The sequence below is a fragment of the Tripterygium wilfordii genome, chromosome 11 (assembly GCF_013401445.1).
Source record: "Tripterygium wilfordii isolate XIE 37 chromosome 11, ASM1340144v1, whole genome shotgun sequence".
NCBI lineage: Eukaryota > Viridiplantae > Streptophyta > Magnoliopsida > Celastrales > Celastraceae > Tripterygium > Tripterygium wilfordii.
This window is the reverse complement of record NC_052242.1, coordinates 13,578,625-13,591,010: the sequence shown is the minus strand read 5'-3', so window position 1 is coordinate 13,591,010 and position 12,386 is coordinate 13,578,625. Positions and strand designations below refer to the sequence as shown.

The window sequence follows — 12,386 nt, the reverse complement described above, 5'->3', positions numbered from 1 at the left end:
TTCAAATTCCGGACATATAATTTATGTTTAAACGTAATTTAATAACTTAATTCCGGGCATATAATTTATCCAAAACCGGACTTTGTCACCTGGAGTAAAGCAAGGAAAATCATTTTGAGATCGTTTTTCATTCCTTATCTAGCTAAGTAGTAGATCCATAATTTTACACATGACAAGCTCTTGACAGTTGACAGTGGTACTGTAATTAGCCGATCCCCCAACCAATCCATCACGTAAACGGACACACCGAAATAAACGCAAAAGCCCACCGCGCAGCGCGCCATGCACACATGTGGGCCCCCCTATCTTCAAGTACTCGCCCACCTCCCCTTCCCTCCAGAGAGGGCATTAGTTAGTTGAGGCGACCGTTCTCTCTCGCTGTTACCCCACATGATGACACCGACTTAAAAAATGCCCCGCTCTCCATTTTTACCTTCTTAACCTCCACCTCCTCCTCTCCCTCTCTTCATATACCCTCTCTTCCTCTCTCTCTATCGTCTCTCCAACGTCACTAAACCAAGATGAGAGAGATCTTGCACATTCAAGGAGGCCAATGCGGGAACCAAATTGGCTCCAAATTCTGGGAAGTGATCTGTAACGAGCATGGCGTGGATCCCATTGGAAAGTACAATGGCGACGGGGACTCGGATCTCCAACTGGAGCGGATCAATGTGTATTACAATGAGGCCTCCGGTGGAAGGTACGTGCCTCGGGCTGTTCTCATGGACCTTGAACCGGGAACCATGGACAGTATCAGATCCGGTCCCTATGGGAGGATCTTCCGGCCGGATAACTTTGTGTTTGGACAGTCTGGTGCTGGCAATAACTGGGCGAAAGGTCACTACACCGAGGGAGCGGAATTGATCGATGCCGTTCTTGATGTTGTACGTAAAGAGGCGGAGAACTGCGATTGTTTGCAAGGTATATTTCTTTAACTCCGATTGTCATTTTAGATTTTAACTTGATGAATTATATCGATCGAAACATTTCTATAGTTTGCGATTTCGAACTTTTAAATATATATGAATGTGAATGCAGAGTTGGATCTGAATGGCCTAGCATTTTAGGTTTTGAAGTATAACTGTGATTATACTGGTTTCCGGATTGAACCTATTGATCTCATTTTAGGTTGTCTTTGCCTTTCTTCACGACACTGTTGTCATTCTCCTGTAGACTTTCAGTTTTAAAGTTGTGATATCACTTCTCATGTCCATCAAAATTTGAGATCTGTGTTGCTTTTGATTCTTGCTATTGATAGTATGTCAAACTTGTAATCCTTATGCATCAATGTGATGTTGAACTATTTTGAATGAATGTGATGTTGAACTATTGTGCCTACTTGTTCGTAATCAGGGACTTGATCTGTATATCTGTATCAGGTGGGTTCATTTTTTCTTGTTAATGGATGTAATTCAAGATATAAATCTTACTTTTCCTTTCATTATATTCAATTTGATCTGCAAATACATTGATTTTGGCTCTTATTGATATCCCAAGATCAACATTATACAGCACAAGACTTCTTCACATCTGAAAACGAAAACAAAGTAAATTGAAGATACTTGAAAATTCAAACATGTAACATTGCATAGTTTGTTTATCTCTTCTTTAGTAGATATGTTTATGGCTAGTAGGTGTCTATTCTCCCCCTTGTAATTTGTTTGGGTTGCCCCCCTTGGTGCTTGAATAAAACCTTTTCCATACAAAAAAAAAAAAAAAAAGAGTAGGTGTCTATTATGCTGCATTAATGGTTATATTGTTATTAAAAAATCCTGTAGATTGATCTATACCGCATTTGTAAGAGATTCTTATGTGTTTGGAATAACAGCTCTTACATCAGTTACATGCAAATCCTGGCCATCTAAAATGTGTTTTGCTCCGGAGGCTCAATTATCTGTGCAGGACTCGACCTCACATGTAGTCAGTTAGCTGCAAGCCTGCAACTAAAAGATGGTAATAGAAAACCTTTGTTTGGGATTAGTGCAATTAAGGGCTGGTATACCTTTTGTCTGTAGTGGATGATGATTGCTGGTAATTTTGATATTTATGACCTACCTACCTACCTGTGAAATTAATGTGACATGAAAGTAGTTTTATATACAGCAACTTCTTTTATTGACTACGGATTTTGGAGTGCAATGATGATTATTGCAGCAGAAATCTTAAACTGACTGTTGAAGACTGGTCATAGCTTTATTAGCAATGTATGTTGGCCAATGAATTCTTTTGTTGCTCTGTATTTGTGCCAGGCTTTCAAGTATGTCACTCACTTGGAGGAGGCACAGGCTCTGGAATGGGAACTCTTCTCATATCAAAGATCAGAGAGGAATACCCTGACAGGATGATGATGACCTTCTCTGTATTCCCTTCTCCAAAGGTCTCAGACACGGTTGTAGAGCCATATAATGCCACCCTCTCTGTGCACCAGTTGGTAGAGAATGCTGATGAATGCATGGTTCTTGATAACGAAGCCCTGTATGACATCTGCTTCCGGACTTTAAAGCTCAGCACTCCAAGCTGTGAGTAGTATATATTGTTTATTGCATAAACTTGATTGCTTAAAGTAAGAGAATGAGATGTGTAGCTTAACTTACTGCACCTTAATTTTGCAGTTGGTGACTTGAACCACTTGATCTCTGAGACTATGAGTGGTGTTACATGCTGCCTGAGGTTCCCTGGACAGCTGAACTCAGACCTTAGGAAACTGGCTGTGAACTTGATCCCGTTCCCACGGCTACACTTCTTCATGGTGGGATTCGCCCCACTCACCTCTCGTGGATCGCAGCAATACATTTCCCTCACTGTTCCAGAGCTGACTCAGCAAATGTGGGATGCAAAGAACATGATGTGTGCTGCTGACCCCCGCCATGGGCGCTACCTAACAGCCTCAGCCATGTTTAGGGGAAAGATGAGCACCAAAGAAGTGGATGAGCAGATGATTAATATACAGAACAAGAATTCATCGTACTTTGTGGAGTGGATTCCAAACAATGTGAAGTCAAGTGTGTGTGATATTCCACCAACAGGTCTAAAGATGGCATCAACCTTTGTGGGGAACTCCACTTCAATCCAAGAAATGTTTAGGAGGGTGAGTGAGCAGTTTACGGCCATGTTTCGGCGCAAGGCCTTCTTGCACTGGTACACTGGCGAAGGGATGGATGAGATGGAATTCACCGAGGCAGAGAGCAACATGAATGATTTGGTGGCGGAGTACCAACAATACCAGGATGCAACTGTTGACGATGAAGGTGAGTATGATGAGGAGGGAATTGACGAGAGTGAGGAGGCCTAATAAGTGTACAAATTTGCGACATTGCCTTCTCAATTACTTGGCTTATGCTGTGATTATCTTTCTCCTGCCCATGTATCTATTACTACAACACTTGCGGGTCTGTTTTATGATTGTTTTCCTTTGATGTTTGAATTCTTGAGATGTTATTGATTGTTCTTCAATTCAAGCATTTGTTTTCCTTTGATGTTTGAATTCTTGAGATGTTATTGATTGTTCTTCAATTCAAGCATTTGAAATCATTTTTAAACTCTGCTTACAGAGAGTTTTCGTAGAATGAAACCATTCACTTGCTTTATGGTTAAGTGGTGATGATAATCCTATCAAACTGGTGAGAAAGTATCTATTACTTTTCCAAAGCTAATCTGTACATTTTAAAAGCTTTTCTCACAATGTCTTTGTGGGCTATGTCTTCTTCCACAATAATCATGAACAAAGAACCTCAATTTTACAAACAAGTTTTCGCTTTTCATTTTTTTTTTATCCTAATTGTTTCTCAAATGATGAAAAGAAAATAAGCCCATAATTGTCTTTCCAAAAAAAAAAACTTTGTTCTTTGATTTAAGGGGGGAAAAAAATGTCTTGCGATTGAAAAATCTAAAACGTGAAGCAGCAGATCGATCCCAAATTGAAGCAGCCAGAAACAGGAGAAGCTATGGACGGAGGACAAAAAGAAAGGAAGCATCAGAGTCATGGAAGTATGAGGTAAAACACTGCTCGCATAAATCAAATGCGTGCTTCTCATATCTAAAATGATATCTCGTCATTTGCTTCCCATTCCTGTCGCCCACTTGCAATCTAATAATCAAAATAATACCAAATACACTACAAAACCAAGAGAGAGAAAGAGTGCCGATTCCAAGGCAGGCAGGAGGAACACAGAGCTTCTATTAACAAGCCTTTATATACCAGAAGCCTAGGGTTTCGTGTTTCGGTTGAGTTTGGGCTTTTATATGGGCCTTGCGGTACTTGAACATTTTTGTCATTCACCGTCAAGCCCCAATCTTAAGAAGACCGGGCCCATAAATTGTACATCTGCCACTTCATGACAGTCCATTGACACCCAGTCCTCATGAAAGATACACAAATAATAAAAATCTCAGTCATTAGATATTCAGTTGGACATACGGGATTCAAGTAAATTTATATGCTCCACGTGTCGATGCACATAAAAATATGCATACAACTCAACATAGATAACTGAGATATCAATTGCTGTTGGGATATCTATCATTACTTATGAAATATATGTCGTTGAATCTGATTAGAACTATACAACCTAACCTTGGTAATCCAATGCAGCTGGCAGTACAGAGAAGAGAATCACCCCCAACTAAGGAGTCAATTTGGAATTCTACACCAAAGGAAATTCTACAAAACTCAAAAATGTCCTCATTTACTTCCATTCAAAACTAAAACCTCTCATAATCATTATCATTATTTTCAAAAAATAAATAATCATAATTATTTAGACGCATGACGTAGTTTGGCTCTGCAAATTTCAATCCTTCTTTTCCTTGCTTGAGCAGCATCCACAGCCTTATTCTTGACAGTGGACAAGCCCAGATAGAACTGTTGGGTCTGGGCCTGGACAGAGCCCACTTCGGTAGCCTCTGGGTCTGGGACGGACTCATTCAGATCAGGAACCCCATTAAACAAGGTTAGGCTTTGTGCTTGACCCGTCCGATCAACTATCAACGGTTGCGAAGGAAGCAAAAATGGGGATTTCACAGTGGCTGGGGGTAATTGCAAAGACAGATTCAAACTGGGCCCCACTGTTACAAGACCAAAAATCTAGAAATACACAAAGAATTAATTAATTACCACCCACAAAAGTAGGGCAGAAGATTAACACATATAAACAAAACAAAACGAAAAGAAAAGAAAAGATTCTTAACCTCTGTTTTCCTTGCTTTCAACAGCTTATTTTCAGTCTGCAGATTATGATGATGACGCTTCACATTCTCTATCTCCTGTAATGGTGTTTTGCATTGCTGTTAATGGGGTTTTCGCTTAAACGTTTTTCACAGAGATTTTAATTGAAAAATACTAATTTTAGGGGTATCCAAGAACAGAACAAGACAAATATTACCCAAAAATATTTTTTCTTTTTCAAAGAAAAACAAAAACTTACCATTTGAAGCACTTCATTGTTCAAGCTTATCTGGTCTATCGTCTCTTCCATCATCAATTTCTCCTGTAATTTTTAAAGAGAGTCAAGAACAACAAAGATATGTAAATTCAGCAGAACCCATTAATGGGAAAAGCACGAACTTGAGGCAAATTAATATTTGAAGAAAACCCAATAATTTTTCAAGGGAAAAAAAAAAAGCCAGGGGAGAAACTGCGAAAGAAGTACCTTATTGTGAGAGCGTCTTGTCTTGAAGCATTCACGCTTCTCGTCGGTCTCACTGGGCGAGAACGAGAGAGGCGTCGCAGGGCTCGTAGCCTGGACCACCTTGACATTGGGTTCCTTGGGCTCAACCTCCAGAGGCCCAGAATTCACATTAGCTATAAAATCTCTCCGTGGTTGTGGTTGTGGTTGTAGTGGCGGCAACGGTAATGAAGGCTCACGAAATCGAGACAAGCTGTCTTGAATTCCAGATCTCCTTTTTTTGCGTGACCAAGAAACAGAATTTTCAGAACGAAAATCAGAGCTCGATTTCGAGATCAGTTCAGGAAGCTCCAAGAAAATTGCGGCGACTTCTGTCTCATCTTCGTCGAAAGAGTCGAAGTCGTGGCAAGCGCTTATGCTCTGTTCCATTCCTTTCTCTCTCAGTTGCAGTCGAATTTTATGACCGAAAGAAGAATTTTAGAGACAGAGACAGAGACAGAGTGAGAGTGAGTGAGGAGGCAGAGCAAGAGAAGGAGAAGGGATTGGGTCTGACTTCTGAGAGAGAGCGAATTGGGGAGATAAGAGTTTACGTACAAACTGGGTTTCTCTTCTATATCCACGGTTAAGTACGACACGTGTCGTTTGTTGGGGGGCCATTGATGATGGTGCTCTAGGGTTTATGTGGATTTTCTTTCTTTTATTTTTTTTTCCTTCTTTTTAAAATTGATTATCTTTAATAGATGGATTAAGAGAGAAAGCTGTGAACTATGTAGACATTGATGTCATTTTATTCTATTAATTTTCTTTTGTTACTAATATTGGACAAAAAATGAATTGCTTTACAGTTTCCTTCCGCTACTTTTAGAAGTCATCTATGGATTCCATTTGGTTGAGTTTGTAAGCTATGTCAAAATTACAGTTGCACTCCCTAAAACTCTGTTCAATTAAGCTTATAAATTGTGAAAATAAGCTACCTTGTAAATTGTCATTGGACAAAATCACAAAGATATAATGATTAATAACTCATGCATAAAATAACCAATTACATTATGGATACTATGACTCAAGATGGTATAAAATAATTTGTCCACACTTGATACTTCAAGTACTTCATTGGAGCCATATTCAATTTAGCAATGTTGGGTCACTACCCTTTATTAATATAGAAAGAGAGGGAGGGGTCCATATATTTGTGAGGGCAAATGCAATAAGAAACAATTTACTGGGCCAACATTTTTGTTGGCCCGGTCCCACCTCTATTACACAAAAAGTCAAGTCAAACACGTATTTTAATACAGCCACATCAGCAAAACACAAATTTCTATACACTTTTTCTTCCCACACACTTTCTCTTTCCACCCAACCCAACAACATTACATTCCTCCATATTATCCACAACAAAACTACACCAAAACATTAAATATCAATACATCCACATCAGCAAAACACTTATCCCAATACAGCCACATAAGCAAAACACATTTTACAATACAGCCACATCAACAAAAGACAACATCTTTGTTGGCCCAATACCACTTCACCATTGCATTTGCCCTAACAAGAGACATCAAAAGCAAATGTGTAGACCTTTTGGTTCCTTTTACTATGAAATTTATACAAGTGATTCCTCCCAAAATTAGAGGCTCTTTTTGTTTGAAAGATTGTGTTTGACCAAATAAAGCATTTCACTATTGCACTTGTATAGTGGATAAAATCTTTGACCAACATAAAGTAAAATAGAATCATATCACTAGTTGAGTCAATTGGTGTAATGGATTTCGTTGGTGATGTTTGACGGGCCAGGCTGGCCAGTGCGGACCAAAAACCTCAGCCCAGCCCAAGAAGGGTCTCTGGGCTTGGCTGGGCCCTTCCAGGCCAACGGGTCGCGGAGGTCTCCACGATCTATTACTTGGTACCGTGACCACTACTACTGCATGTTCTAACCAAAACAGTCTCAAGAGGAAAACAACCAGAGCCATTGACGAACACTTTCTTCTCTTCTTGTAGTGAACTTTCACTTCTGTTTTTGAATAATCTTACAACCAACCATGTGAAGGGTGCAAATGGGCTGGCCAGGCCAAATCTGGTTTCTTCAATCCTTGCTCAGCCCAAGAGTCTAGACTGGAAATTGTAAGCAAGTCTTTGCTCAGCCCAAATCTGGTTTCCACCTCTTGGCCATTAAAACAAATAAATAGAAGTGCAAGTCAATTTGACACAAGGAAGACAATGTGTTCAAAGGGATGACAAGGAAAATCATATATTGAGTCAAGAATTACTCCTCCCTTCCATTGGTTGTATGAAACTATGAATCAGTTGATAGTCTAAACAACATCAATGTAACTTTCAGCGTTGAAGGCCACCAATGGTTAAAAAATAAAATGAGTTTTAACAAGAGAGTAACTAATAAAATAACAATCAGAGAAGAAGATAATTACTTTGCTTTCTGCTTCTTTTTAATTCGACTCACCAGAAAATCATCATCTGACTCGTTTTCAGAGCTCGCATCTACAACCTTGCGCTTTTTAGGCTGCTTGGATGCAGCTTCAGAGTCTTGTTTCTTCTTCTTATTAGAAGAATCTGGAGTACATGAGGCCTTTTTCTTGACAGGGACTGATTGTGTAGACTTCTTAGCGGGATTAACTACTTTTGCTGGGGAGTACAGCTTCTGCTGCTGATTCCTCTTTTGTTTCTTATCAAACACTTTCTTTGCCTCTTCTTTGGGAAGCAAACCAGATTCCATCATCCTGTAATTACATGGAGATACCTATCCTCTTAGAAATAGTCACTCTTGAAGAGTATAGCAAATAGAAAATAAACTCGATCAGGATCTCATCATCGTCAACGCTTTTATCTGAAACCATTTTGGGATCACTTGCAATCTACTTCTGAGCATTTAATAACACATTGCTTTTACAAAATAGATGCTAGATTGCTTTGATGATATAGTTACTTGAAATCCACTCGGGTTTATAGACTATCGGACTCAACCAAAAATCAAAGGAGTAAGCAAAAAGAAACTATCTAAAATCCATTTCCAGGTTACTGGACAGGGACCAATTATAAAAAAAAGCTCATAAAACAAGGACATGCATGATTTTGTCCATATACGTAGAGATCAGGGACATCCACAAACAATTAGAATATCATACTCCACTGCAGCAACAACAACAACGACGACAGCATCCGTCCAACCTCAATGTAACGATGAGCTAATTAGCTACAAATTCATACATCTAGTGTAAAAGCTTTAAGCTTAAGTTTCCAAAGCATGCTGCTTTCAAAAACATGCAAAAATCGATGTTTCGGAAAGCTAAGGGATGCAGAACTACTAACCAAGCAACAGTTGTCAAGATAAGATCCGCTATTTGAATGACAGATATAATAAACTAGTAAAATGCTTACACAAACACTAATGAACGACCAATTTTAACCAAACCATGTGAGCCCTATGAAAAAGAATCCACACCATTCACCATGACAAACCAAAACGTAGTATATACATCTAAACTACATTTATTTTATACTATCTTGAGTCATAGTCCATATCCATCGTAACATAATTGGTTATTTTATGCATAAGTTACCACACATTATATCTTTGTATTTTGTCTAGTGGGTTATCTTGCATTAGACTTCACCCAAATGAATTATTATATTGATGTTTCATCAACTCTACTTCCTCAGAAAAAAAAGCGGGTGTTTTCAGTCATTCTGCAACTTGCTTATTTTCCTATAATCTATTATCAATCATTTGTAGATTCTCTGGCTAGCCCTCGTAGCACAAGAGGTGTTCTTATTATTTTCTACATCCCCACGCCCTACAATGTCAATTCTTGACAAGCCAGTATCCTACATTTAGGCAAGTTTCAGGTATTCACCTCTTCTTTTACACTTTTCCTGGGAAAAAAATTCAGATAGGGGGTCAAAAACCCTGTTGAAAGATACATTATCGAAGCTCTAATCCTCTGTCTGCTTCTCAAACATGAAAAATAACGATAATGTGGATGCTGTGAATTGACGCTTTTTTCAATCCTTCCCATGTTTAGTTTACAAGGCCAAAAAAGTGGATCCGATTAGAAAGAACTTGCAATACCATAGAAATAACAGAACTGAATCACAAAACTCACCAAAATTGTGCCATCTCACTAGCAGGAACCTGCTTATAGAGCGTCTCGTAAAAAATCCTAAGCGGATCTCTCTGCAATTCAGAATGTATAAACTCAAGACTTTTGTCCCCTCAAAATTTTTTTTAGCTTCATAGCAAATCAGTCATTTACACTAAACAATTATCATCAGTCATTACCTCCTCAGGAGCGTCTCTCTTCTGGCCAGGCAGGTCATAAACCTTCTTCTCCCTCTTCCTACCATTCTGCTCTGCCACTGCATTTCCCTTCTTCCCTTCCTCCTTTGTCTTCTTCTTCTTCACCTCCTTCGGTCCCAAAAATTCCAGTAAAATGAAATCACACACAATGAACCAAACAGGCAACTTTCAGTAGCTTATAAAATAAAATACCCAGAAATTAAACACAATCACTCTCTCCGCCTCTTCACATCCAATAAAACCCAAAAAAAAGAGAGAAAATTACAAGGAGTAAAACCTTAACGGCCTTGACAATGGAGCTCTTTTTGGAAATGGGCTTGTGATCATCGTCGTCGTCGTCATCCTCTTCCTTCTTCAGTTTAGATGTCTTCGAAGTAGCAGCCTTAACGGGTCGTTCAAAATCTTCATCTTCTTGGGGCTCTTGTTTCTTCACTCTTCCTAAACTCGCATTGTTCTTTCTCTTGCGTGCCTCGACCGTAGAACCAAGGCTCTTCTCGTCCTCTGCTTCCTCCTTCTTCACGGCTGCCTTCCCATCCTCGGATGGCATCTTTCGTAAATACAAGAACAACAATGCAGATGCTGGAGATAGGGATTGTGGATTCCTCAGTTAGAAAAGTTTCGAGGACGAATCCAATTTGAAAGACAAAGCCCTAGAGCTCCAATTTAGGTTTTCTATCAGGAACCTCACATGGAAAAGAAACACTGAAACACCGGCTAAAATATTAAATATGTCCTTAGACTATTACATTTTTCTCTATTATGTCCTTAAACTATTTTTTTTCTTCATTCTATCCTTAAACTATTATTTTCCACATGGTTTCTCTCCTCAATCAACTTTCCGGTGTTGACTCCGACGAAAATGCTGACGTGTCATCTGAACTCCGACGAGTTTTTTATTTTATTTTATAATCACATGGATGCCAGGTCAGCATTTTCACCGGAGTCAACACCGGAATGCTGACTCAGGATAGAAACCTTGTGGAAAATAATAGTTTGAGGATAGAATGAAGAAAAAAAATAGTTTAAGGACATAATCGAGAAAACTGCTATAGTCTAAGCACATATATAATATTTTAGCCCTGAAACACCACTCTCCAACACAATGAAACGGAACGGCGCCTTGTTCACTATATAGTATATTCTCCACACCCCCCTATAGAAAGACTAAACGACGCCGTTTCTTGGGGAAAGATTGTCTTTGGGATTTTTGAAAGATTTCCATTGGGTTTCTCATTATGAGTAGCCCAACTTTTCTTGTGGGCTTACTCAGCTCATTGTGATCACAGCCATACAAGGCCGCTTATCCAATACGGCCATACCCTGGTCAAGTATTCAACGATAATAGCGCCGGACTCCCGGAGGCCGTCGTCATGTAATCCCATTCCCTGCATGAGCTGTCCTGATCCTTTTAGACATTGAAAGACTTGATCTTATCGTTCTCATAAATATTTCAAAGATTGGGACTGTAACTCTTCAGAAATACTGTAAAGCATTGGTCCTTAATTTCGCAGAACAAACTAGACTCTCTTTTAAATTTACAAAAGTTATTTTTTTAACGTAAAATCTACCCAACTACCCATCAGACAACTGACTGATAAATTCCAGATCACAAGACCCAGCAACTCATGGACCACAAAGTTGTACTCACAGAGAAATAAGTACGCACAAAAGGAACGACTGCCATTGTTGAAGTGAGAATATATCCCCTTTAACCTGCTTAAATAAATATTATGTATCAAACCCAACTGGAGTGCGAATAAGTCTCAAAAAAAGGTCGATGGAGAGAGAATCAGAAACCCAGAATTTATACCCAAGCAAACACAAAAAGCTACTTTCTCTCTTATGTATATATATATATAGAGGTAGCATATGGGAAAAAGACCCCAAGGAACATAGTGGAAACTGGAAAGGAGTCATTGCAGAGAGAGTTTCTCTGGATATGGGTTGGCTGTTTAGTGAAAGAAGGGGTCCAGCATGGAAGCATGGGTGGACAGAGCAAACGTTAGCCTCCATCTCTGCACCTCCTTTGCCTCTACTAGCCATTTTCAGCATCATAGTTCTCCTTTTGCTACTTTCATCCTTTGTAAGCTTCAGCTCAGTAATTCAGCATACCAAACTCAACTTCAGTTTCTTTCTGCTGTTGTTGCCTCTGCTTTTGATCCTCATAGCACCACTTGTGTCCAAGTTTGAGAGGTTTGAGTTTCTTAGACCAAGGACTAAATATGTCTTGGCTCATCAAGCCAGGGACTTGCCTTGGGGGGTGGTGCTGCTGGTGGTGGTTCTTCTGGTGATGGTCTCTTATCAGTCTTCTCTTCGCTCCATGTGGTCTCCTCTTATATGGAGGCCTAATTAGCTGCTCTCATCTCTTTGCACTTGTACAACTTGAGTTCTTACTTTCTTTTCTTCAATGGGAATTCTAATGTAACTTATGTATGATATAT

The 12,386-nt window shown here is 39.3% G+C and overlaps 4 protein-coding genes and 1 non-coding gene across 7 annotated transcripts; 2 read left to right on the top strand and 3 right to left on the bottom strand.

The window, feature by feature from the left end:
• The first annotated feature begins 350 nt into the window (after positions 1-350).
• On the top strand, positions 351-3,484 carry LOC120009059 (tubulin beta chain-like). Its single transcript, XM_038859499.1, has 3 exons — positions 351-921; positions 2,250-2,519; positions 2,613-3,484. Exons 1-3 carry the CDS (start codon positions 522-524, stop codon positions 3,290-3,292), a joined length of 1,350 nt encoding a protein of 449 aa, XP_038715427.1. The 5' UTR covers positions 351-521; the 3' UTR covers positions 3,293-3,484.
• A 484-nt stretch (positions 3,485-3,968) lies between these two features.
• Positions 3,969-4,062, bottom strand: LOC120010003. The gene has a single exon (XR_005470790.1). It is a non-coding gene; the product is annotated as a small nucleolar RNA R72 (small nucleolar RNA).
• Positions 4,063-4,507: 445 nt separating this feature from the next.
• On the bottom strand, positions 4,508-6,178 carry LOC120009061. Of its 2 annotated transcripts, none has more exons than XM_038859501.1 (4): positions 5,649-6,178; positions 5,424-5,486; positions 5,188-5,283; positions 4,508-5,083 (listed from the first exon to the last, which is right to left on the bottom strand). In XM_038859501.1, exons 1-4 carry the CDS (start codon positions 6,051-6,053, stop codon positions 4,754-4,756), a joined length of 894 nt encoding a protein of 297 aa, XP_038715429.1. In that variant the 5' UTR covers positions 6,054-6,178; the 3' UTR covers positions 4,508-4,753. The 2 variants fall into 2 exon arrangements, with proteins under 2 accessions (XP_038715429.1, XP_038715430.1); XM_038859502.1 differs by having other exon boundaries at positions 5,188-5,262.
• A 1,783-nt stretch (positions 6,179-7,961) lies between these two features.
• Positions 7,962-10,651, bottom strand: LOC120009062 (protein IWS1 homolog A). Of its 2 annotated transcripts, none has more exons than XM_038859503.1 (4): positions 10,211-10,651; positions 9,928-10,053; positions 9,752-9,822; positions 7,962-8,368 (listed from the first exon to the last, which is right to left on the bottom strand). In XM_038859503.1, the coding sequence occupies exons 1-4, from the start codon at positions 10,490-10,492 to the stop codon at positions 8,056-8,058; spliced, it is 792 nt and encodes a 263-aa protein (XP_038715431.1). In that variant the 5' UTR covers positions 10,493-10,651; the 3' UTR covers positions 7,962-8,055. The 2 variants fall into 2 exon arrangements, with proteins under 2 accessions (XP_038715431.1, XP_038715432.1); XM_038859504.1 differs by having other exon boundaries at positions 10,223-10,651.
• Positions 10,652-11,552: 901 nt separating this feature from the next.
• On the top strand, positions 11,553-12,378 carry LOC120009063. Its single transcript, XM_038859506.1, has one exon. It carries the CDS (start codon positions 11,723-11,725, stop codon positions 12,296-12,298), a length of 576 nt encoding a protein of 191 aa, XP_038715434.1. The 5' UTR covers positions 11,553-11,722; the 3' UTR covers positions 12,299-12,378.
• The last annotated feature ends 8 nt before the right edge of the window (positions 12,379-12,386 follow it).